Below are 22,770 nucleotides of genomic sequence, written 5' to 3' on the forward strand. Positions count from 1 at the left end.
TGCGCTGTATCATTTAATTAAATGAAAACTTATGGGCATCAGAGCACATCTGCTTGCCTTTCTAATTAAACTGTCTCTGTTCCATGTGATGAGGGATTAACACTCTGGTTAAACCCTATGTGAAAGTTGAAGAGGGATTCCAATAGCAGGATTACACAGACCAACTAATAGCTGGAAAGATAGATCTGAAAAGTGTTCCTTCGTTCAACCTCTACAACATGCTATTTGAGGGGGGGAAAACTAAACCATACAGTGCCCTCCATAATGTTTGGGACAAAGACCCATCATTTATTTATTTGCCTCTGTACTCCACAGTTTGAAATCTGTACTAGAAAAAATCACATACGGTTAAAGTGGGCAATAAGGTCATAAATGATAGGAGTAGAATTAGGCTATTTGGAACATCAAGTCTACTCCACCATTCAATCATGGCTGATCTATCTTCCCCCCTCAAAACCATTTTCCGGCCTTCTCCCCATAACCCCTGACACCCGTACTAATCAAGAATCTGTCTATCTCCGCCTTAAAAATATCCATTGACTTGCCTCCACAGTGAATCCGCAATGAATTCCACACATTGTGACTAAAGAAATTCCTCCTTATCTCCTTCCTAAAGGAACGTCCTTTTATTCTGAGGGTATGACCTCCGGTGTGAAACTCTCCCACTAGTGGAAACATCCTCTCCACATCCACTCTATCCAGGCCTTTCACTATTTGGTGAGTTTCATTGAGGTCGCCTCTCATCCTTCTAAATTCCAGCGAGTGGAGTCCCAGTGCCGTCAAATGCTCATCATATATTAACCCATTAATTCCTGGGATCATTCCTGAGGTGAAGTTTGGTTGTCAGGAATCAGTAAATTGGGACAAAAGTCCGACTGAGGGATGAAGATAACAGGCCATGGGATGTGGGAGCTGCAACTGGGCAGAGGGGACACACAGCTCGAGATGGATATCATGATCTACTTAGCAATCTGACAGCACTGTATCAAATAACCTGGTACCTGTTTGTGCTTGAGAATTGTCAAACTTACTTCTGCAGGAGTGGCCTGTATCATCTATGGGCAGCTGGAATTGGAATTGGAATTGGAAGACCCAAAGTTAGCCTCTGGATGTGTTCAACACCACCACAACACCAACCACACGGAACAACCAGAGGAAAGGAGTGAGTTCCCAATTCAGCAAGCCTATGATTTTGGAGAGAGAAAGGGCTGCAGGTGCTGGATTCTGGAGCAACAAACCACCAGAAGAATTCTGCAGGTCCAGTAGCATCTGTGGGAGGAAAGGAATGACCGACGTTTCGGGTCAAAACCCTGCATCGGCACAGTCAACAATTTTGTTCAACGAATGATTGCTCATTAAAATTGTATTGCAAATGTTATAAAAACACATTGCAGCACAATCCAATGTCAACCCAATGCTTACATGCTTTTCCATATCAGTTTTTTGGCCCCACTGTCTTTGTGAAATTTAGTGTCAGAGTCATATAGCACAGAAACAGGCCCTTCAGCACAACTTGCCAATGACGTCCAAGATTCCTCACCTACCTGCCCGCATTTCACCCATATCCTTCTAAACCTTTCCTTTCTTTGTACCTGTGCAAAACGCCTTTTAAATGTTGCTATAGTGCCTCAAATACCTCCTCTGATACTGTCACACAGTCTGAAGAAGGGTTTCGGCCCGAAACGTCGCCTATTTCCTTCGCTCCATAGATGCTGCTGCACCCGCTGAGTTTCCCCAGCAATTTTGTGTACCTCCTCTGATAGCTTGTTCCATATACCCACCACCTTCCAAATGAAGAAGTTCCACCCAGGTTCCTATTAATCTTTCCCCTCCCACCTTAAACCTTTGATCCCTGATTCTTGATTCCACGACCATGGGTTAAAGACTGTGCATTTCCTTTATCTATTCCCCTCATGATCTTATACACTTCTATAAGCTCATTCCTCATCCTCCTGCATGCCAAGGAATAAAGTCTAAAGCCTAAGTAAAGCCTGCCAAACTCTCCTGATAGCTCAGGCCTTCAAGTCCTGGCAACATTCTCGTAAATCTTCTCTGCACTTTTTCCAGCTTAACAACATCCTTCCTATAGCAGGGTGACCAACACTGAATACAATTCTCCAAATGCAGCATCACCAATGTTACTTTAAAAAAAGATCTCTTGCTCAATTGTACCAAATTGTGAGCATCAAAATAATGATGAACTTAATTCTGCTTCACTGGGATTTAATACAATTTTTTTGTGAGGTGTTAAAAATGTGTAACAAGTTTAAATACTATCCGAACTGATCTCAAACCCGCTTGGTGTCAAATGCAATGATAATGAGATGAACTATGGGGTGAGGTTATGTGTAAGAAGGAACTGCAGATGCTGGTTTAAACCGAAGATAGACACAAAAAGCTGGAGTAACTCAGCGGGACAGGCAGCATCTCTGGAGAGAAGGAATGGGTGATGTTTCGGGTCAAGACCCTTCTTCAGTGAGGCTATGATTGGCTGTAATTACTCTAAGAGGGCTGACTGCCCCATTAAGTCTCTGGGGATGCTCCAGTTTTACAGAATGAATTTTTATTTTTGATATTTCTTGCCCGGCTGAGCCACTTTCCACAGGTCTCTGAAAATGTGAAAGATAAGAGGTGGAAAGGTCCTTGAGTCAAGTTATATAGAAGTTATATAGAAGAAACAAGTTACTTTTTACTTTTACCAATATGTTTAAAACATTATTTTTATGTGATCAGACATCGGCACAAAAACAAGTTGCTTCTTAGTTTTATTTTGCTTTAGCAAGAACATCATGGTAGACTCAGAGATTAAAGTTAAAGGGCAAGGACAGTGAGAGATTAAAGTTACAGAAGCATGCATGCCAAGTAGCCGAAGATAAGGCTGAAACTGTAATAAAAAGCTTTTTGATTTTATGAATCAGGGAATAATTGGGGAGCGACCAGGCCGTGGTGCCTCTGAATGTTCCAGGCCAGATTTGTGTGCAAATAAAGGCTTTTCGTCTTCTTGAAGAATTCTCCGTGTCTGTGTCATCTTATCCAAACTTTGAGTCTTAAAAACCACGCCAAAATTGGCGCAGCGAGCAGGGTCGGTAAGAGACCATTAATTAAAAGACAAGTAACCCAGGCCCTTCCCAGCCCCTTATGTGGCTCTTAAGGACAACAGGACAAAGGTGGCCACCTAAAAATTATGTTTTTTCCGCTTCATTTGGACTAATAACCTGTTGTTCATGATAAGCCATTGGGGACACAGAAGTGCCTAGGTAGCTGGAAGGTCTCTCCGACCCAAGAATCTGGCACTAAATTGTTCTAAAAAGGTGGCCCGGAGGGTTGGCCGAGAAGGCTGCGCTGTGTGTGGTGAGTATTAAGTGTGTGATAGTATTAAGAGTTTATTAAGACCTCGTGGATACTGCCCTGAGAAGTCAAGTGTTTACACAGGCGAGGCAGGTATTAAGACCTCATGGGTACCACCCGGAGAGGTCAGGGGTTTGCACGGACGAGACAAGTATTTTGTGGATACCGCCCTGAGAGGTCAGGGGTTTGTACGGGCAAAATACGAATGAGTATTCTGTGGATACTGCCCTGAGAGGTCAGGGGTTTGTACGGGCAGAATAAAGTATTTTGTGGATACCGCCCTGAGAGGTCAGGGGTTTGTACGGGCAAAATACGGATTTAAGGTAAGTGCGTAACAGAAAGTGTACACCGTGATAAAATATTGTAGAATGTAGAAAGTAGAATAGCAATACGAATAGTGTAAGGTTACCATATTCAAGAGAAAAATTATATAAATGTAACTTGAAGAGCTTAAAAAGAAAGAGTGTGAAAAAAGAATGACAAAGTTGTCAATAACAACGGACCTGGTTGAAAAGACTGAAATAAGTGATGCACTGACACACAGTGAGTCCTATGACAGAGCCGAGCAGTGGCCAGAGAATTACATGCCAATAATAAATGTCTTTGGGGGAGCGTTTCCTCAAAATGTCCTATCAGGAGTGAAATTAATCTGGATATAAAGCCAGACAGGACTGGGGTCCCCAAGGGAGGGAGGGATCTCAAGAAGGAGGTCAAGAAAGGCTAGGATGAGGTAGGGTTTTAAATACTAGCCCCATGTTTTAATCAGATGATAAAGGTAGAGTTGGAAGGTGTACCCTTAGAAATTATTAGATACAGTATGTGGATGATTTGTTGGTTTGTTCCACAAGTGAGAAGCAATGTGAGAGAGAGACATTTTAATTTTAAAAACCTCAGAAAGTAGGACAGATGATGATGACCTTGGGAAAGGCAGGATATAGTTCAGACTAGATTGGAAAATATGTTGAAATTGTGACGTCATTAAGAAATATAATGAAGGAAGAAGGACAAACAAGCCTAAAGAATGTTTTACAGTCAGAGCTTTTGAATGATGGAGACAAAAAGGTTTTGTTTGTGAATGTTTATTGTTAAAGGGATTATAATAGCAAGTATGTAAGGTTTGAAATGGTGCATAAGGATGAATTAGACTTTAAGGTAATTAAATTGGAAGCCTGTAATCTTGCTTAGCTCAGTTGGCAGAAATTAAGGCTTTAAGAGTAGCATGTGACATGAGGGAAAGTGAGAAAGCTGAAGTTTATACCAACTAAGCATATGTTCATGGGGTCTGTCACATGTTTGGAGAAGAAGGGAAATAGAAAGGCTTTGAGAGAAGCAACGGAGACCACATGAAAAGTTAGCAGTAAAGTTAGACCTGATAATGTCAATATTGAAGTCAGGGGCACTAGCTGTCATTAAATGCCAAGCACATAAGAAGGTAAATTAAAGTGCAGACGAAGCAGCCAGAACAGCATCTGGAGGATGACAAGCTGTTGTTACGTCTAGGGTAAGTTTGGATTGATTTAGGTGTGAAGACTGTAGTGTAGTTTATGATGAATAAGATAATTAAGAGGTTTGGTAGACCTACAGAAATCAGTTTTGACAACGGATTATTTTCATTTAGGGAGTAGTCAAGTTGGCGATACAGGCCCTTCGAGTAAAACACAGATTTGGGTGTGTAACACCTGCAGTCACAGGCATGGTGGAAATAATAAATGGAACATTGAAGGTTAATATAAATAACATTTGTGTAATTACAAAGTTGAATTGGATCGATGCCCTGCCATTGGCACTGAAGAGATGTTGCATGCAAACTAACCGAATAACCCACATAACACCACATGAGATGTTTACTGGCCGACCTATGCAGGTGGCACAATGGAGAGGTCCCTACAAGGGACCGAGTTTGGAACAGTTAGAGGTAGAATTTAAGAAGTATATGCAACAGTTAATTATGATATACAAGTCTATTTATGCACAGGCAAAGTAAAAGCTGTTGGAGGTGGACCAGGAGGAAGGACCCTTTAAACCTGGAGACAAGGTGTATGTATGAGCTTTCCGAACCACCCACCGATGTTCAGGTAGAAGGTTGATCTACCTGGTACCATTTCAATCCTTACATGAGGGCTGTCCCGCAGGTATGAATAGATAATAGCCCTGAGGTAAGTGAACAGGAGGACAAAGGAGTGAGAGAAGAGCAGAGTTCTAACAAGAACGTTGTTTGACGTCAGTGGTGGGCAAATTAATGGAAAGGATACTTAAAGATAATATATATAAGAATCTGGATAAATAGGGTCGGATTAGGAAGAATTAGCATGGATTTGTGACTAGGTCATGTTTGACTTATCTTGAATTTTTTTAAGAGGTTATTAGGGAAATTGATGAGGGTAAAGTGGTGGATGTTGTCTAGATGGACTTCAGTAAGGCCTTTGACAAGGTTCCACACGTAAGGTTGGTTAAGAAGGTTCAATAAGGAAGTAAGGTTGGTTAAGAAGGTTCAGTAAGGAGTAGGAAGATGGATTAAACAGTGGCTGTATGGGAGATGCCAGAGAGTAATGGTGGATGGCTGTTTGTCAGGTTGGAGGTCAGTGACTAGAGGGGTACCTCAGGGATCTGTGTTGTGTCCACTGTTGTTTGTCATGTACATCAATAATCTGGATGATGGTGTGGTAAATTGGATTAATAAGTATGCAGATGATACTAAGATAGGTGGTGTTGTGAATAATGAAGTAGATTTTCAAAGTCTACAGAGAGATTTAGGCCATTTGGAAGAGTGGGCTGAAAGATGACAGATGGGTTTAATGGTGATAAGTGTGAGGTGCTACATCTTGGAAGGACAAATCAAAATAGGACGTACATGGTAAATGGTTGCGAATTGAGGAATGAAGTTGAACAGAGGGATCTAGGAATAACTGTGCATAGTTCCCTGAAGGTGGAATCTCATGTAGATAGGGTGGTAAAGAAAGCTTTTGGTGTGTTGGCCTTTATAAATCAGAGCATTGTGTATAGAAGTTGGGATGTAATGTTAAAATTGTACAAGGCATTGGTGAGGCCAATTCTAGAGTATGGTGTACAATTTTGGTAGGCAAATTATAGGAAAGATGTCAACAAAATAGAGAGAGTACAGAGGAGATTAACTAGAATGTTGCCTGGGTTTCAGCAACTAAGATACAGAGAAAGGTTGAACAAGTTAGGTCTTTATTCTTTGGAGCGCAGAAGGTTAAGGGGGGACTTGATAGAGGTCTTTAAAATGATGAGAGGGATAGACAGAGTTGACGTAGATAAGGTTTTTCCGTTGAGAGTAGGGAAGATTTAAACAAGAGGACATGATTTGAGAATTAAGGGACAGAAGTTTAGGGGTAACATGAGGGGGAACTTCTTTACTCAGAGAGTGGCAGCTGTGTGGAATGAGCTTCCAGTGGAAGTGGTGGAGGTAGGTCAGATTTTATAATTTAAAAATAAATTGGATACAGGGCTCGAAATTAACGGTTGCCCGGGTGCCAAGGCCGGAAGGAGGGAGGGGAAGGGGGAGGCCTCGGCGTGCGGGAGGGTTTGTATTGAAAGCGCGGGTTTGCAAGCAGCGGCCCTTATCAGGGCGGGCGGGGTGCGGGAGGAGGAGAAGATGAGCCGCTGTCGCTCGCAGTTCAGTGCCCGTCATTCGCACCGACACCTCTGAAGCAGCTGCACCAAAGATACTATAGCTATAGGATCTTTGAGCTGCACCGCTCGGCCCCGCACCTTGCTGTTGGCTGGCAGAGGAGAGAGGCGGTGGCGAGGAGTTCCCAACGGCCAAGGCAGCGGGGCGATGTTGTCCGAAGAGCGCTGACCCTCCTTCCTGCATACCTCGCCCCCCTTCTCTCTCTCTCTCTTGTACGCCCCCTCCACCCCCCCCCCCCCCCTTATCCTGGGACCCCTCCTCTACATCCAGCACTGATCCCCATTCCCGCCTCTAATCAGTCCTCACTGACATCCCCTGTGCTCCCCTCCCCATCTCCCCCCCCCTCCCCCCAATATATTCATCCTGCGCTGATCACCCTATCCACCTCGCATTGATTCTCCTGCCACCCCCCACCCCCCGCCATCCACCCTGCACTTGTTCCCCAATTCACCCTGTACTTACCCCTTTCCCATCCATCCTGCACCTCCTCCATCCATCCTGTACTGATCCTCCCATTCAAGAAGAATGGGGGGAACAGTCTGAAGAAGGGTCTCAACCCGAAACGTTGCCTATTTCCTTTGCTCCATAGATGCTGCCTCACCCGCTAAGTTTCTCCAGCACTTTTGTCTACCCCATCCATCCCGTACTGAACCCCCCATTCAACATCACTGACATCCCCCGTGCTCTCCCCTCACAATTTTACCTACTCCAACCAACATGTGCTAATTCACCTGCCTCAATCCATCCATTCTGCACCGACTGCCTTCTAACCCCCCTCCCCCCGCCATCTATCCACCCTGCACTGATTCACACACACACCCCTCCCTGACCCTATTGTCCTGGAAATGTCTTCAGAGCGAACATTGACTATGTTTGATAACGGAATGCAATAAAATATGTTTTAATTCCCAATGTTATTATTTGTTTTAATCCATAAAGATGGATTAATTAAATTGTGAACACGTGAAACATTAAAACCGCAGTGTTCGATTGTCACTGCTACCGTTGACACGTTATTACAGAATTCATTTTAACGGCAAATCAATGCTCTTAATATGGAATATCAGTTATTTAATGAGCAACATTCACAACTATACGTACGCATATATGTTACCATGGTCCAGGATTTATTGACACAGGTTGATCATACGCTGAATAATTCAACCACATTTTTGTTTGGAAGTGGAAAGAACTAATAGAAATTGCATTAATTGCAATGTGTAAAAAGAGTTGAGATACTGCCTTATAATTTTGCTGCATGTCATTGTGGGATATATCATGTCTTGATTTATGAATGTTTAGTTTGTGACTTTATTTGAAGCAGAAATAATATGTGAATGTTTCATTGAGTATAATTCCGTCTGGTATCTACGCACTTCGTCCGACCACATTATCGCACGCGTCATGCAAGCCATCTTAAATGACCACCTAAACTGTCATTTGGCAACCTAAAAAGCTGCCAAGGTTGCCCGGCCGGCAACAGAAAAAAAAAGTTAAGCGAGAGCCCTGGGATAGGTATATGGACGGGAAAGGAATGGAGGGTTATGGTCTGAGTGCAGGTAGATGGGACTAGGTGAGAGTAAGTGTTCGGCAAGGACGAGAAGGGCCGAGGTGGCCTGTTTCATTGCTGTCATTGTTATATGGTTAAGATAATGTGAGTTTTATGGAGACATTAGTGACTATGAGAATGGTGTAAATAAGGTGAGAATAAGGGGTGTGTGTGTGTCTTGATTGGGGAACAATGTTTCACCTTCATACGTAATAATACTAGCCCGGAGGGGTCTTTCACTAAAGCCATGGATAAGCTAAAAACCTAAGGAGTGAGGTTAAAAGAAACGTAGAGTTAAGACATCAATTGTGTGGGTGGCTGGAGAGCATGTTGGGGGGTTTGGGGAGAATGGCTGATTCAAATTGGTCTGACCATTGGGGTCGTACTACTTGCAGTGGCAATAATGTTGTGCTGTGTTTTCCCCTGTATTAAGTCCCTCCTGGTGAAAGCTACTGTGAAACAACTGCCAATGATAACGGGTGCAGACGAATCCGGCCCTAAAGGAAAGTGGACCTCAGTGATAGAATACTACTACGATGAAGAAGAACTGTTAGGAAAATGTTAAATGAAGCCTGTAAGGGAAGCTGGATCTTTTTTCCTGCCTCACGTAATGGGGTGGGTTTTTGGCCCAGTTTCTCAAGGAGCCAGAGAAAGAACATTACATAGCATTACGTAAAATTAATTAAACGAGCCTGCATTTTAGGGCTATATGAGTGATTTTACCTGGGGGATGTGTGTGTAGTTTTCTTTGTCTTTTGAGACTTTTTAGTCTCAGAGGAGGAAGTTATATGGAAGTTATATAGAAGTTATATAGAAGTTATATAGAAGAAACAAGTTACTTCTTACTTTTACCAATATGTTTAAAACATTATTTTTATGTGATCAGACATCAAGGCACAAAAACGAGTTGCTTCTTAGTTTTATTTTGCTTTAGCTAGAACATCATGGTAGGCTCAGAGATTAAAGTTAAAGGGCAAGGACAGTGAGAGATTAAAGTTACAGAAGCATGCATGCCAAGTAGTCGAAGATAAGGCTGAAACTGTAATAAAAAGCTTTGTGATTTTATGAATCGGGGAACAATTGGGGAGCGACCAGGCCGTGGTGCCTCTGAATGTTCCAGGCCAGATTTGTGTGCAAATAAAGGCTTTTCGTCTTCTTGAAGAATTCTCCGCGTCTGTGTCATCTTATCCAAACTATGAGTCTTAAAAACCACGACAGTAACCGTACCGCTCTACCCCTCAATCAGAATTGGAGTTTAAAGTTCAGAGATTCTCCACAACCCAAGATAGAACACAAGCAGTCAAAGCAGAAGTAGGTCATTCAGTTTCTCAAACTACATTATTAACTAAGTACACGGCCGATCATGTACTCTGTGCCGCTTTCTGCAGTAACTCCATGGGATTCAATTCCCTTTACATCCAAACATCTGTTACCCTTCGTTGAATGTGCTCAACAGATGAGTCTTCAAGACTATTTGGCAGAGAATTCCTCAGAGTCACTACGTGAGGGTGAAATATATTTCTTGTCCTCTTAGCCCTGAACGGCTGTCATTTTACCTTGAGACTCTGACTTTGAATTCTTGAGACACAAGACGGGAGGGGAAAAAATCCTCCATCAATTCTATAGTAGACCACTAAAATTCATGTAGGTTTCAATTGTATCACCTCATTCAGAGGGTGGTGAATCTGTGGAATTCATTGCCACAGAAGGCTGTAGAGGCCAAGTCAATGGATATTTTTAAGGCAGAGATGGATGTTTTCTTCTTTAGTGCGGGAGTCAGTGGTTAGGGGGAGAGGCAGGAAAAGGATGTTAAGAGGGAAAGATAGATCAGCCATGACGGAATTGATTTAATGGGCCAAATGGCCGAATTCTGCTGCTGATCTTGGAAATCAAACTTTGGGGTGATGGGTGCTGGAGGAAGTAGTTGAGGCTAGTACTATCGTAAAGTTTAAGAAACATTTAGACAGGTACAGGATAGGTTTATAGGCAGGGCTCGAAAATAACGCCATTGACCACTCAAAGCGCCGCCGGGCAACTAAACACCGAGGAATTTTGCCCGGCTTGGCAACCACATACTGGTTTGTACCGAAGATAGACACAAACAACTGGAGTAACTCCGCGGGTCAGGCAGCATCTCTGGACAAAACGGCGGTGACGGCTGTATTGCGTGGGAAAGATACTAGGTGCGGGGTGAGGAAGGGTCGCAGCGAATGACTGGTCCCGCACAGCGACAGCGGCTCATCTTCTCCTCCTCCTGCACCCCGCCCGCCCTGATAAAGGCCGCTGCTTGCAAACCCGCGCTTTCAATACAAACCCTCCCGCACGCCGAGGCCTCCCCCTCCTCCTCTCCTCCTCTCCTCCCGGCCTCGGCGTGAGGGAGGGTTTGTATTGAAAGCGCGGGTTTGCAAGCAGCGGCCCTTATCAGGGCGGGCGAGGTGCGGGAGGAGGAGAAGATGAGCCGCTGTCGCTCGCAGTTCAGCGCCCGTCATTCGCTCCGACACCTCTGAAGCAGCTGCACCAAAGATACTATAGCTATAGGATCTTTGAGCTGCACCACTCGGCCCCGCACCTTGCTGTTGGCTGGCGGAGGAGGGGGGCGGTGGCGAGGAGTTCCCAACGGCCAAGGCAGCAGGGCGATGTTGTCCGAGGAGCGCTGACCCTCCTTCCTCCATACCTCGCCCCCCTTATCCTGGGACCCCTCTCTCTCTCTCTTGTACGCCCCCTCCACCCCCCCCCCCCCTTATCCTGGGACCCCTCCTCTACATCCAGCACTGATCCCCATTCCCGCCTCTATTCAGTCCTCACTGACATCCCCTGTGCACCCCTCCCCATCTTCCCCCCCCCCTCCCCCCAATCTATTCATCCTGCGCTGATCACCCTATCCACCTCGCATTGATTCTCCTGCCACCCTCCCCCCCCCCCCATCCATCCTACACTGGTTCCCCAATTCACCCTGTACTTACCCCTTTCCCATCCATCCTGCACCTCCTCCATCCATCCTGTACTGATCCCCCATCCATCCTGTACTAATCCACGCATTCATCCCATACTGACCCACCCTCCATTTACCCTGCACCTTCCCCTCATTCATCCTGTAATGATCCCCATTCATTCTGCACAGACCCTCCGATCCACACTGTACTGACACACCCCCCCCCCCCATTTATCCTGCGCTGATCTCCCCCCCCCCCATCCATCCTGTACTGATCCTCTCATTCAAGAAGAATGGGGGGAACAGTCTGAAGGGTCTCGACCCGAAACGTTGCCTATTTCCTTTGCTCCATAGATGCTGCCTCACCCGCTAAGTTTCTCCAGCACTTTTGTCTACCCCATCCATCCCGTACTGAACCCCCCATTCAACATCACTGACATCCCACGTGCTCTCCCCTCACAATTTTACCTACTCCAACCAACATGTGCTAATTCACCTGCCTCAATCCATCCATTCTGCACCGACTGCCTTCTAACCCCCCTCCCCCCCGCCATCTATCCACCCCGCACTGATTCACACACACCCCCCTCCCTGACCCTATTGTCCTGGAAATGGCTTCAGAGCGAACATTGACTATGTTTGATAACGGAATGCAATAAAATATGTTTTAATTCCCAATGTTATTATTTGTTTTAATCCATAAAGATGGATTAATTAAATTGTGAACACGTGAAACATTAAAACCGCAGTGTTCGATTGTCACTGCTACCGTTGACACGTTATTACAGAATTCATTTTAACGGCAAATCAATGCTCTTAATATGGAATATCAGTTATTTAATGAGTAACATTCACAACTATACGTACGCATATATGTTACCATGGTCCAGGATTTATTGACACAGATTGATCATACGCTGAATAATTCAACCACATTTTTGTTTGGAAGTGGAAAGAACTAATAGAAATTGCAGTAATTGCAATGTGTAAAAAGAGTTGAGATACTGCCTTATAATTTTGCTGCATGTCATTGTGGGATATATCATGTCTTGATTGGTGAATGTTTAGTTTGTGACTTTATTTGAAGCAGAAATAATATGTGAATGTTTCATTGAGTATAATTCCGTCTGGTATCTACGCACTTCGTCCGAGCACATTATCGCACGCGTCATGCAAGCCGTCTTAAATGACCACCTAAACTGTCATTTGGCAACCTAAAAAGCTGCCAAGGTTGCCCGGCTGGCAACAGGGAAAAATAGTTAAGCGAGAGCCCTGATAGGGATATTGTCCAAACGCAGGCACGTGGTTCTGTAGATGGTATATGTAGGTCGGTGTGGGTAAATTGGCCTGAAGGGACTGTTTCCACACTGTATAACTCTATGACACCATTACACTAAATCCTAGATGCCATCAGTATATTAAACCCAAGTACCGTGTGTTCTAATTTTCTTGGATAATCTTTTTTCTGGCACTTGAACAATGTCTTCTGAAAGCCCAAGTACATTTCATCTACTGGTTCTTGGCTATCTATTCCACTCTTTACAACATCAAAAGCATTCAATGGATTTATCAAATATGTTTTCCCTCACATAAGTTCATTTTGAACTCTCTGGAATTCCCCAACTATTTTCTGAGGGCCATGCTAACATTTCTTAAAAAACAAATTATATTATTTTCTCAACTACTATTAATTCTCATTCCAGAGGAAGGAACTCAGCTGAAACATTGACTGCCTATTTCCATGGTCGGCCTATGTAATGACATGAGGATGCTTACATTCTACCTTCCCAATCAATTGCAAGGTTCCATTTTTGAAACCTGTAATGGTCTGGCTTACTGCTCCTCTCAACATTAAGCCAGTTCTTTTGATCTAATACCATCAAAGGGTCAGCAGAGTGGCACAGCAGTTAGTCTGCTTCTTCACAGCTCCAAGTCCCTGGTTCAATCCTAATTAATTGTTGTTTATGTGAAATCCAACGACTGCATGGACTTACACTGGATGCTCTGATTTCTTCTCACAAGTTTCCCCTTTTGCAACACGATGGCAGCAGAATTATCGGGGGTTTGTGGGGGAAATAGAAGCGAAAAGTTGACAGGAACGTAAGTGGAGGAAAAAGAACTGCTGGAACTGTTGTGTGAAATACAAAAACTCAAGGACTATGTATAAAACCTTCGCTAAATCAATCCTTGAATTTTCACTCTCCTGCTGCTAATTTGTTTTTCTAATCTACATACAGATAAAAATCGTACATGATTATTGTATTCTGTTACTTTTTATTGTTGCATTCATCTTTAATTTTCCCATTTGTCATACATCTTACATTTTCCATTACTGTTGGAGTCCAATATTTCTGTTACCTGCCTCTCTTGATGCTTCAAAGCACCGTAGCAGTTTCTATTTCCTATTTTTCCAGGCTAACTCTTATCTTCATTACTTTATCTCATTCTTTATTTTCAGGTGTTTCTTCTTTCTGCTCTATTTTGTCTTAGTAATACTCTGTAATATTTAATTCCCAACCCTTGCCACTTAGCACCAGAGCTCTCTGATGGCTAATAGATCAGACCAATTTATTTCTATTTGTGCTATCATTCACCCATCTTGCTTTAAAATTAAGCTTACATTCTGATACCCTTCAGTTTGGTCACTGCTACTTGCCCTTCCTTTAACTTGGATGTAAACTCTTGTTTGAATGCTTGTCTACTTCCAGATATACGAACATCTATTTTATTTCACTGCACGATTGCCATATCCTCGCACTACGCAGTTACCAATCTACCAGATTGCAGATTAGACACAAAAAGCTGGAGTAACTCAGCAGGTCAGACAGCATCCCTGGAGAAAAGGAATAGGTAACGTTTTGAATTGAGACCCTTCTTCAGACTTTTCCAGATTGCAAATTTATGCTATCATTTCCTTATGGCTTTCTCTAACCTCTCCTTACATTTCCCTCAATGTTTACTCCCTTCCTCCTTCTCTGACTGCACTTTGCTGCTCTTCCTGCCATAGATCAACTTGCCTGGGAAATAACCAGCCTATCAATCAGAATCAAACCAGTTGCCGGGGTAAGAAAACCGGCAGTAAGTTTTGACAAGTCACCCTGGATTATCGAGAAGGGTCTCAACCCGAAATATCACCCATTCCTTCTCTCCAGAGAAGGTGCCTGGTCTGCTGAGTTACTCCAGCATTTTTGTCTGTCTTCGGTTTAAGCCAGCATCTGCAGTTCCTTCCGACACACTGGATTGATTATCTGCAGGATGCAGAATGTCTAAAGGGGCTGTCCCACTTGGGCGACCTAATCCGCGAGTCTGGCAAGTTTGCCCTCGACTCATACGCGCAGCATGCTCGACACGAGGTCTAGGAGGTCTTTGTAACTCTCCTTCATGCTCGAGAGTAGTCCCCGCATACTCGAGGCCTCAGGTAGGTCGCGGCGTATTTTTCAACATGTTGAAAAATGCCCGCGAGTAAAAAAAGGTCGCCATGGAAAAAATCGATACTTTTTTTACTCGTAGGTTTAGTCGTAGCAGGTCAGCATGTTAGTCGTAGGTAATCAAGGGTAGCTGAAGGCAGTCAAAGGTAGTCATAGATAGTCTTCATCATAGTCGAAGGGAGGTCGAAGGAGATCGAAGGAGGTCGTCTTCACTCTCCACTATTCGGTGTCCAATTTTCCCAAAGTTAGTCGTAGCTAGTCGAAGCTAAACTTCAACATAGTCGAAGGAGCTCAAATGAGGTCTTCAACATGACATTTTTCAAACTCTTCTAAACTCGCCAATTAGGTCGCCCAAGTGGGACAGCCCCTTTATTCCCTTGAACCCCTTTCCCACATGACACAGATCACACACATCTCGCTTTCTCCCTCGCTGCCTCCATTTCTATTGCAGCCTCCCTATCTCCCCAGATAACACAGGAGGCCTTTGTTTCTACGCCACTCCATGTTTCGATGTTCGCCTGACATGGCGACGATGGGCTAAATGTTCTCTTTCTGCACCACAAATTTTAATGAATCACTTCTGGACTGTTTCCAATTCACCCTAGATCTCATTACAATATCACAATTTGTGCAATTTACTGTCAATAATTACTACAAGTCAATTATATATTTCAACAAACACAAAATACTTGGGGGAATCTGCAAGCTAAGGAAAGGTTACTTAAATTGTAACAATGCAAATAAATTGAATCCCCAGATTGTGTACAATTATACAAATTATCCTTTTGATAAATATCCAGCAGCTACAACATGAACTAACTGGTCTGCTTCTACAAATAAATAAGATGATGAACTACATGGAGGAGATGCAGTAGATTTGAAAGGAAGAACAGTGTGAATTCATTTGCTTTCCCTGTAAATATTGCCTGCAGAATATTCATTTATACTTGAAACCATGCTCACAGATTCTGCTCGTCATCCTTATGTTTTCTTGAATGGCTTGAAACCAATGTTAATCAACTATTACTTCAACATTTTTAAGTTGCTGTTCCTTTCTTGTTGGGGCCATGTTTAATATTCCCACTGGGTTACGAGCCCGAAAAGCAAAATGGCATCATCTAGCCCGTTTCTCCCCTTTCCCAGTGCAGGCTGTAAAATATCCACAGTAAATAGACTCAGGGTGCTGGAGTAAGTCAGCGGGTCAGGCGACATCTCTGGAGTAAAAGGATGGGTGACGTTTCGGGTCGGAACCCTTCTTCAGACTGGGCTCTTCAGAAGGGTTCCAACCTCCATCTTAACATTCTTCAAGAGACCTAACACCGCTTTCATCTTGCTATCAACATATCCTAGAATATCAACTTATCCCTGCGTCATCCACATCATTCTCCTTGGTGAATATGAAGTACATATTTCAGTACCTTGCGCATTCCCTCTGCTTCCTGGCATAAATCCCCTCCCTTGTCCATGAATGGTGACACCCTAGCTACACTCTTGTGTTGAACATGCATTTAAAATGCCTAGGATTTTCTTGAATCCTCTTCACCAACGACATACAATACGAAAGAGCTTTATTCCGGGGCACTCTAAGGCCCCTTTTATCCCAGCTGAATCCCCCTTTAAATTATTTCCTGCATCCTTGATATTCCACAAGGGTTCTGTCCGATTTCAGCTTGATTATTTCAAAAGCGTGTGCTTTTTATCATTTTAATTTGAAGAGATTAAATGTATTGATAATTTTATTTTTCATAGGTCTAGATTCTTTCCACGTTTGCCAAAGTAAAAGGCACTGAATTTTAGTGACCGCTGTGACAGCAGGAAACAAGGTCTCACTGGATGCCACTCTGAGAATGCAGCCTGCCATTTACACTAGGAGAGGCCCCGGTGCTGCATTTCACGACCCAGGGCCTTTCAAATCAGCTGGGAATTACTCCCCCAGAAGATGGCCAAGGCCATAATGGAACAAAACGTATATTGAAAGCCTGTAACTGTGCAGATTTAAGAGACTACAAATGATCCATTCCTCTCATGCACTCCGCAACTGAAAACGCACGAACAGCGGAAATTTGTAATCTTCAGGTGAGCAACAGCAACTTTTGACAAAGATAGCCTACAGGGCTTTGTATATCATTACATTCCTCCCCCTGACAAAAACAGCACACTAATAATTCCCTTAAAGAGATAGTAACCTCGTTCCGTGGCCTCGTGCACTGCTGGGGATCTCAATGAAACCTACCAAATAATGAAAGGCCTAGACTGGATGTGGAGAGGATATTTCCACTAGTGGGAGAGTCTATGACCAGTGGGCACAGCCTCAGAATAAAAGGAAGTACCTTTAGAATGGAGATGAGAAGGAACTTCTTTAGTCATAGGGTGGTGAATCTGTGGAATTTATCACCACAGACGGCAGTGGCGCCAAGTCATTGGGTATTTTTAAAGTGCAGATTGATAGTTTCTTGATCGATCTTGATGGGCCACATGGTCTAATGTTGCTCCTATATCGAATGGACTTTTGGTCTTATGTAATGCGGCCTAACAGAAGCAACCCATTTTCCATCTGGACATTCCGCACACAACAATTAAATATTAATGAATTCTATAAATTCAGGTACCTCACTTCCTCAGTCAGTATCGCAGCTTGCTATTCTTCCTGTGATATATTGGCTCAATTCTCTCTATTAGCGCTGTTGGCCAGCTGGGCATGCCTCAGTTTCTCATTTTGAAACTTTGTACATTTTTCCTGTTTATTCTCAGTCTCTCTCAACCCCCCACCTCTGTTCCTTTCCTCTCTCTCTCTCTGACTGTCCCTCTCAAACGGATGTCCTCTGCATCTCATTCCCACAACATATCTGGCCTCACCCTATTCGAGATATTACTTTTATCCTGCGGCACCCGCTGAGTTTCTCCAGCATTTTTGTGTACCTTATTACTTTTATCCAATCCATTCCTCTCACCCACACTGCAACAGAAAACTAACTTGTTTTCTCTCTTCTCCAATTCTGCTCAAAGGATTTTGACTGAAACATTAAAGGACCTGTCCCACTTTCACGACCTAATTCACAACCTTTTTTACTCGTGGACATTTTTCATCATGCTAGAAAAACACCCCGACCTACTTGATGCCACGAGTACCTACGACTAGCATCACGGCCTGCTACGACCTTCCTACAACCTCCTACGACCTCGTGACGACCATGCTGCGAGTATGAGTCAAGGGCAAGCACGGCAGAGGTCGTGAATTAGGTCGTGAAAGTGGGACAGGCCCTTAACTCTGATTCTGTTTTCCATTCGCAGACGATGCTGTGTTATAGCAGTTTTCTTTTCTTTTAATTAAAGATTTTCAGCAACTGCAATATTTTTTTAATTTTCATGCCTTCCAAACTAATTGTCAATAATTGTGCACTATTCCCTATTTAAACCCTTGACATCCTTCTTAAAAGTGCTGCGCCTTCAATTGGACGGCTTTTCCAACTGCACCATTACCAAAGTTTTATTAAGGAGGAGCCTGGTTTCCTATCTTTTATACAGCAGATCTTTCTCCTGTTTCCAAGCAATACTCCAAAAGCAATATATATATTTATTCCCAACCTGCCCTTAGCTGCTGGAATCTTCACCACAGGCCCAATTAAAGATACCAGCAGTCATAGGATTGCTGGCAGTATAAGGAAGAGCCTCAGAGCTGTTGGCCAATGTCAGAAATCAATTTAAATGGAACATTTGAAAAATTGTAGGTTCTTTGGAACAGAGGGAATCATTTGTTTGATCAATCTCACTTGCAAAATGTATGCCCATTCCATTTAAACCCAGGATTTCTGGAGAGAACTGGCTCATATAAACTATTTGCAAACCATCATAACACAGCTATTAGATGATCCTTTGTTTCTCATAGACCAAACATGTAAAGACACACAGATTTAATTACATTTTTTTTTGCATTTGATAAAGATAAATCTCCTGTTGAGACTACATGGATTGTCCAGCACCAACATCTTTTTTTTTTTTTTTTTTTTTTATTTTTATTAGAAGTACGGTAAATTACAATAACACACAACACATATATCTTAATACATTTTTTGTACCGCTTCATTTTTTTTTTAAGCTTTAAGAAAAAGATAGAAGTAAGGAAAGTAAAGAAGGTGCGCAAGAGTCGTGAAGTGCAAGAGAGTGTTGGGAAAAGAAAGCCCCTTAGAAAAGAAGTTAGAGAAGGAAGTAAAGTAAGAAAGTAGACCCTAGAAAAGAAAGAAAAAGAAAGTAAGGACAATCGCTCTATTATAACATTAAACTCCGCAGAAAGACTACCAACCAAGTCTGTTTTTGTTGTTTTACCTCCCATTGCCAGGTCCTGATACCATTTATTTATTTATTTATTTTTAAAATTACTATTGCACCTCATGCTTGTAATAGGTCCATAAACGTAGACCACGTCTTTTGGAATTGGTTTGCTTTTCCTGCTAAGAGGAATCTCATCTCTTCCAGATGTAATGTTTCAAACATATTTGATGTCCACATTTTTATTGTTGGTGTGGGCACATTTTTCCAGAATTTAAGTATGAGCTTTTTTCCCATTATTAGCCCGTAATTGAGTAAATTCTTCTGATCAGCACCAACATCTTTGTGCCTGGATTTTACATTTAGTAATTTACACCATTGCCACCCAAATGTCACATTTTTTGAATTGGGGTGATAGAGTCATACAGCACGGAAACAGGCTTTTCGGCCATACTCCAATAAAGATGCCCCACCTCAGCTAATCCCATTTGCCAGCGTTCGGCCCAAATCCCTCTAAACCTTTCCTAGCCATGTACCTGGCCAAGTGTCTATTAAATGCTGTTATCATACCTGCCTCAACAACCTCCTCTGGCAGCTCATTCCAGCATCCACCACCTTCTGACTGAAAACATTGCCTCTCAGGTTCATATTAATTCTTGTCTTCTCACCTTAAACAAATGTCCGCTTGCTTTTGATTTCCCTAAGCTGGGCTGATGATTCTGTGCATTCACCTTATCTATTCCACTCACGATTTTATATAATTCTTTTCTGCAGGAAGAAATATTCCTTCCTGCAGAAAAGCAGACCATAAAGAACATTTGTATTGTGCATCAATTTTGTGTTTAGATCGCTTTTTTAGTTCAGATATAATGATATTACAGCAATTTTGGATTCAAAACCATGCAGTTGATTTTGCATACATTTGAAGGAAGAACTTGCAACATGTAAAGATAACTCAACTTATAGCCTGCTACTTTGAGTTGGTTTATAATTTATTATTGAAAGTTTATTTGAAATTAATTTTGATGGAAACTAGCTCATGTTAACACTTTCTATCAAGTTCACAGGTTTATGAATATTGACCAGAATCTTACGTTGTTACAGAATTCATGACGATTTTCACCATGCATGAGGTTAACATTTGTAAATTCTAGCACTCAGCTGCAATTCGCAACATTCCCAGCAGGTATATTTCCATTAGCAAGCATCTGATTAAATTCAGGACAGGTTTTGTTCGATAAAATCTTTCACAGGTGCGACAATGTCAATACTCAGATGGGGAAACTGCTTTAGAGCAAAGAGCACAAAGCCCTTGAAGCTGAAACTGAATTTCTCACTGTGGCAATACAAAAAGTTTAAAGATAATTATGTCAGGATAAAGGAAGAATTATAATAAACTATAGAGAGCGTAGTCACATTTACTTTTATCACCCAACATTTTCCTTTTGATTTTACTTCTTTAAGCTTTCATAAACCTATTTTTTGTCTATTTCTCCACATATTTGCCATTTGAAATGCTGTGTTATGTACGATGGTCAGTTTCCATGAGAGATACTCTTAAGATGCTGTGCTGGTTTAATTCACGGAATAATATATCATATGAACCTGGAATATGCTTGCTCCTGCTGCAGAGGTGCAACGTCCCAAGATGGAATCATCTGCAAAAGGTTGGTGCTATATTCAGCAGTCAGTGCTAAGAGGCCTGCAAGCTTGCAGAAGCTTTCCACATCTTATCCTCTTATTTTGTTGCTGAGCAAGCCTGCTTTTCAGATCAGTGCCACTTCCCTAGTCTGTATGTGTGTGCTCCTTGAGATAAGCTCACCATGACACAAAACCTCCTGGTGTTTCCACTGACGCAAGCGAGACACTGAGACAAGCGGAGCCACGGCAGAGGCGCTGGGGGGGGGGGGGGGGGTGGGTATGACTGCTGGTATCTTTAATTGGGCCTGCCTCGCTCTTACCTGTGACTGTGAATGAGGGCATTCAGAGCAAAGCCGTCTGACCAGCTGGAGGTAAAGTTGACGACGTTGACTGGTTTGTAGTTGCGGATGGATTGACGCACCCAGCTCAGCAGGATCTTCTCGCTGTTTGTCTGCTGCAGATTAGCCATGATGCCTTTCATAACATCTTTCACCTTAAACAGAAGGGACATCAGTTAGCCTCGTCACTTGCATCTCCATCCAGTGCAATTTCGGCACGTCCTTATCGAGCCCGTCCATGCCCCCCCCTGTTCACTCTGCCACTGTACCTCCCTCTCACCCTCCCCCATCCCACCCCACACATGCCTCTCCCACCCTCCCCACCCCAATCCACACATGCTCTCTGTGGCCATTTCATCTGCTCTTCCGCACAATCTTTCAACAACGGATGGTTGGGCAAGTGTCTATTTCATCTTCATGACCAATGCTCTTTGGTGAATGACAAAAAGTATTTGAACATCTGAAAGGAATTGCACCAACCCACTAGATTTTTGCTTTCTGGAGGGTTGAAAACGGCACACAGGGTGACTGAATTTCAACAGCATAAGCATACTCTATTTGTTCGAGAGTTATTTTACCAACATGGAATCCTGAAATCACAATGGACAAAAAGAGGGGCATTCCAGGTCAGGTCACCATCTTTGGGAAGGCGATCTAAGTAATCCCTTCCTCCTACAGCACCACATCGCTCCATGTTAGTTTCTTTCAAGGGTTCAACTAATTTTCCTCTGCATGTTTCAACAAAGCCGATTCCAGCTTTCCTTTCAGACAGAGCATTCCAGATAACAACTCAGCATGTGAAGATAAAGGTTTGTCTTATAACATATCATCCTTTTGCTTATCATTTTGATCTGTTCTTTCTTTTTTGCCAAATATGCCACTGGGAATAAAGTCTATGTTCTGTAAAAGCCACTCATGATTTATCAAACATTCTCAGACTCTCTTTTGTTGAAAGGAGAAAAATTCCAGCTCCTCCTTTATACAGTCTTAACTATTTGAGCCACCGTTTTCACCAACTGACGTGTTTCACCAATTAGGAGAGTGGGGAGAGTGGGGACAGGAGGGGGAGGAAGGGACAGCAGATGGAGGGGCAAGGGAGGGGAGGGGAGCGGAGCGGAGCGGAGGGGAGGAGGGAGGGAGATGGGGGGGGAGCAGTGTTAAGGTTGGGTCAGATGTTGCTTAATTTGGAACCTGCGAAGATGAAGGGCCCACAATATATTTCCAATTTCCACAGATTGGGGAGGGACTGGCAGGGGTCACTGTGCCAATTTGTTTGCCCTTCCTCGGTGTCAGCGGTAACGTGTTCAGCAGATGTTGTCAGAGTCGTCCAGGCAAGTAACTGGGGTGCTCTTTGTTGAAGATGGACACTGCAGCCATTCTGCACCAGGGCAGGTGGAGTTGAATGTTTCATAAAGCAGACACTGTAAATATGTGAAATGTCAATTCTGAATCTTCCTTCTCTTTGAATTAGGTCCCTATTTATTTTCACCACATCAGTGGCATTTCATTTCTGCAAGTCTATCATCTTCATAAAGTAAACTGCACATTCATACATACATTAGTGGACCAAATCCTCCAGAGATAGCACTGAATATTTGCCATCTTTCTGATCCATC

General features: G+C 43.0%; 1 protein-coding gene across 12 annotated transcripts in view; it reads right to left on the reverse strand.

Moving 5' to 3' along the window:
• The window catches only part of dmd (dystrophin), a 1,663,772-nt gene that overhangs the window by 1,157,088 nt on the left and 483,914 nt on the right, over window positions 1–22,770 (reverse strand). For all 12 annotated transcript variants that reach the window (XM_033033201.1, XM_033033203.1, XM_033033205.1 and 9 more), the window contains exon 6: window positions 21,137–21,309. In XM_033033201.1, coding sequence (XP_032889092.1) covers window positions 21,137–21,309 — 173 coding nt within the window. The remainder of the gene's footprint in view (window positions 1–21,136; window positions 21,310–22,770) is intronic.

The sequence above is a fragment of the Amblyraja radiata genome, chromosome 14 (assembly GCF_010909765.2).
Source record: "Amblyraja radiata isolate CabotCenter1 chromosome 14, sAmbRad1.1.pri, whole genome shotgun sequence".
NCBI lineage: Eukaryota > Metazoa > Chordata > Chondrichthyes > Rajiformes > Rajidae > Amblyraja > Amblyraja radiata.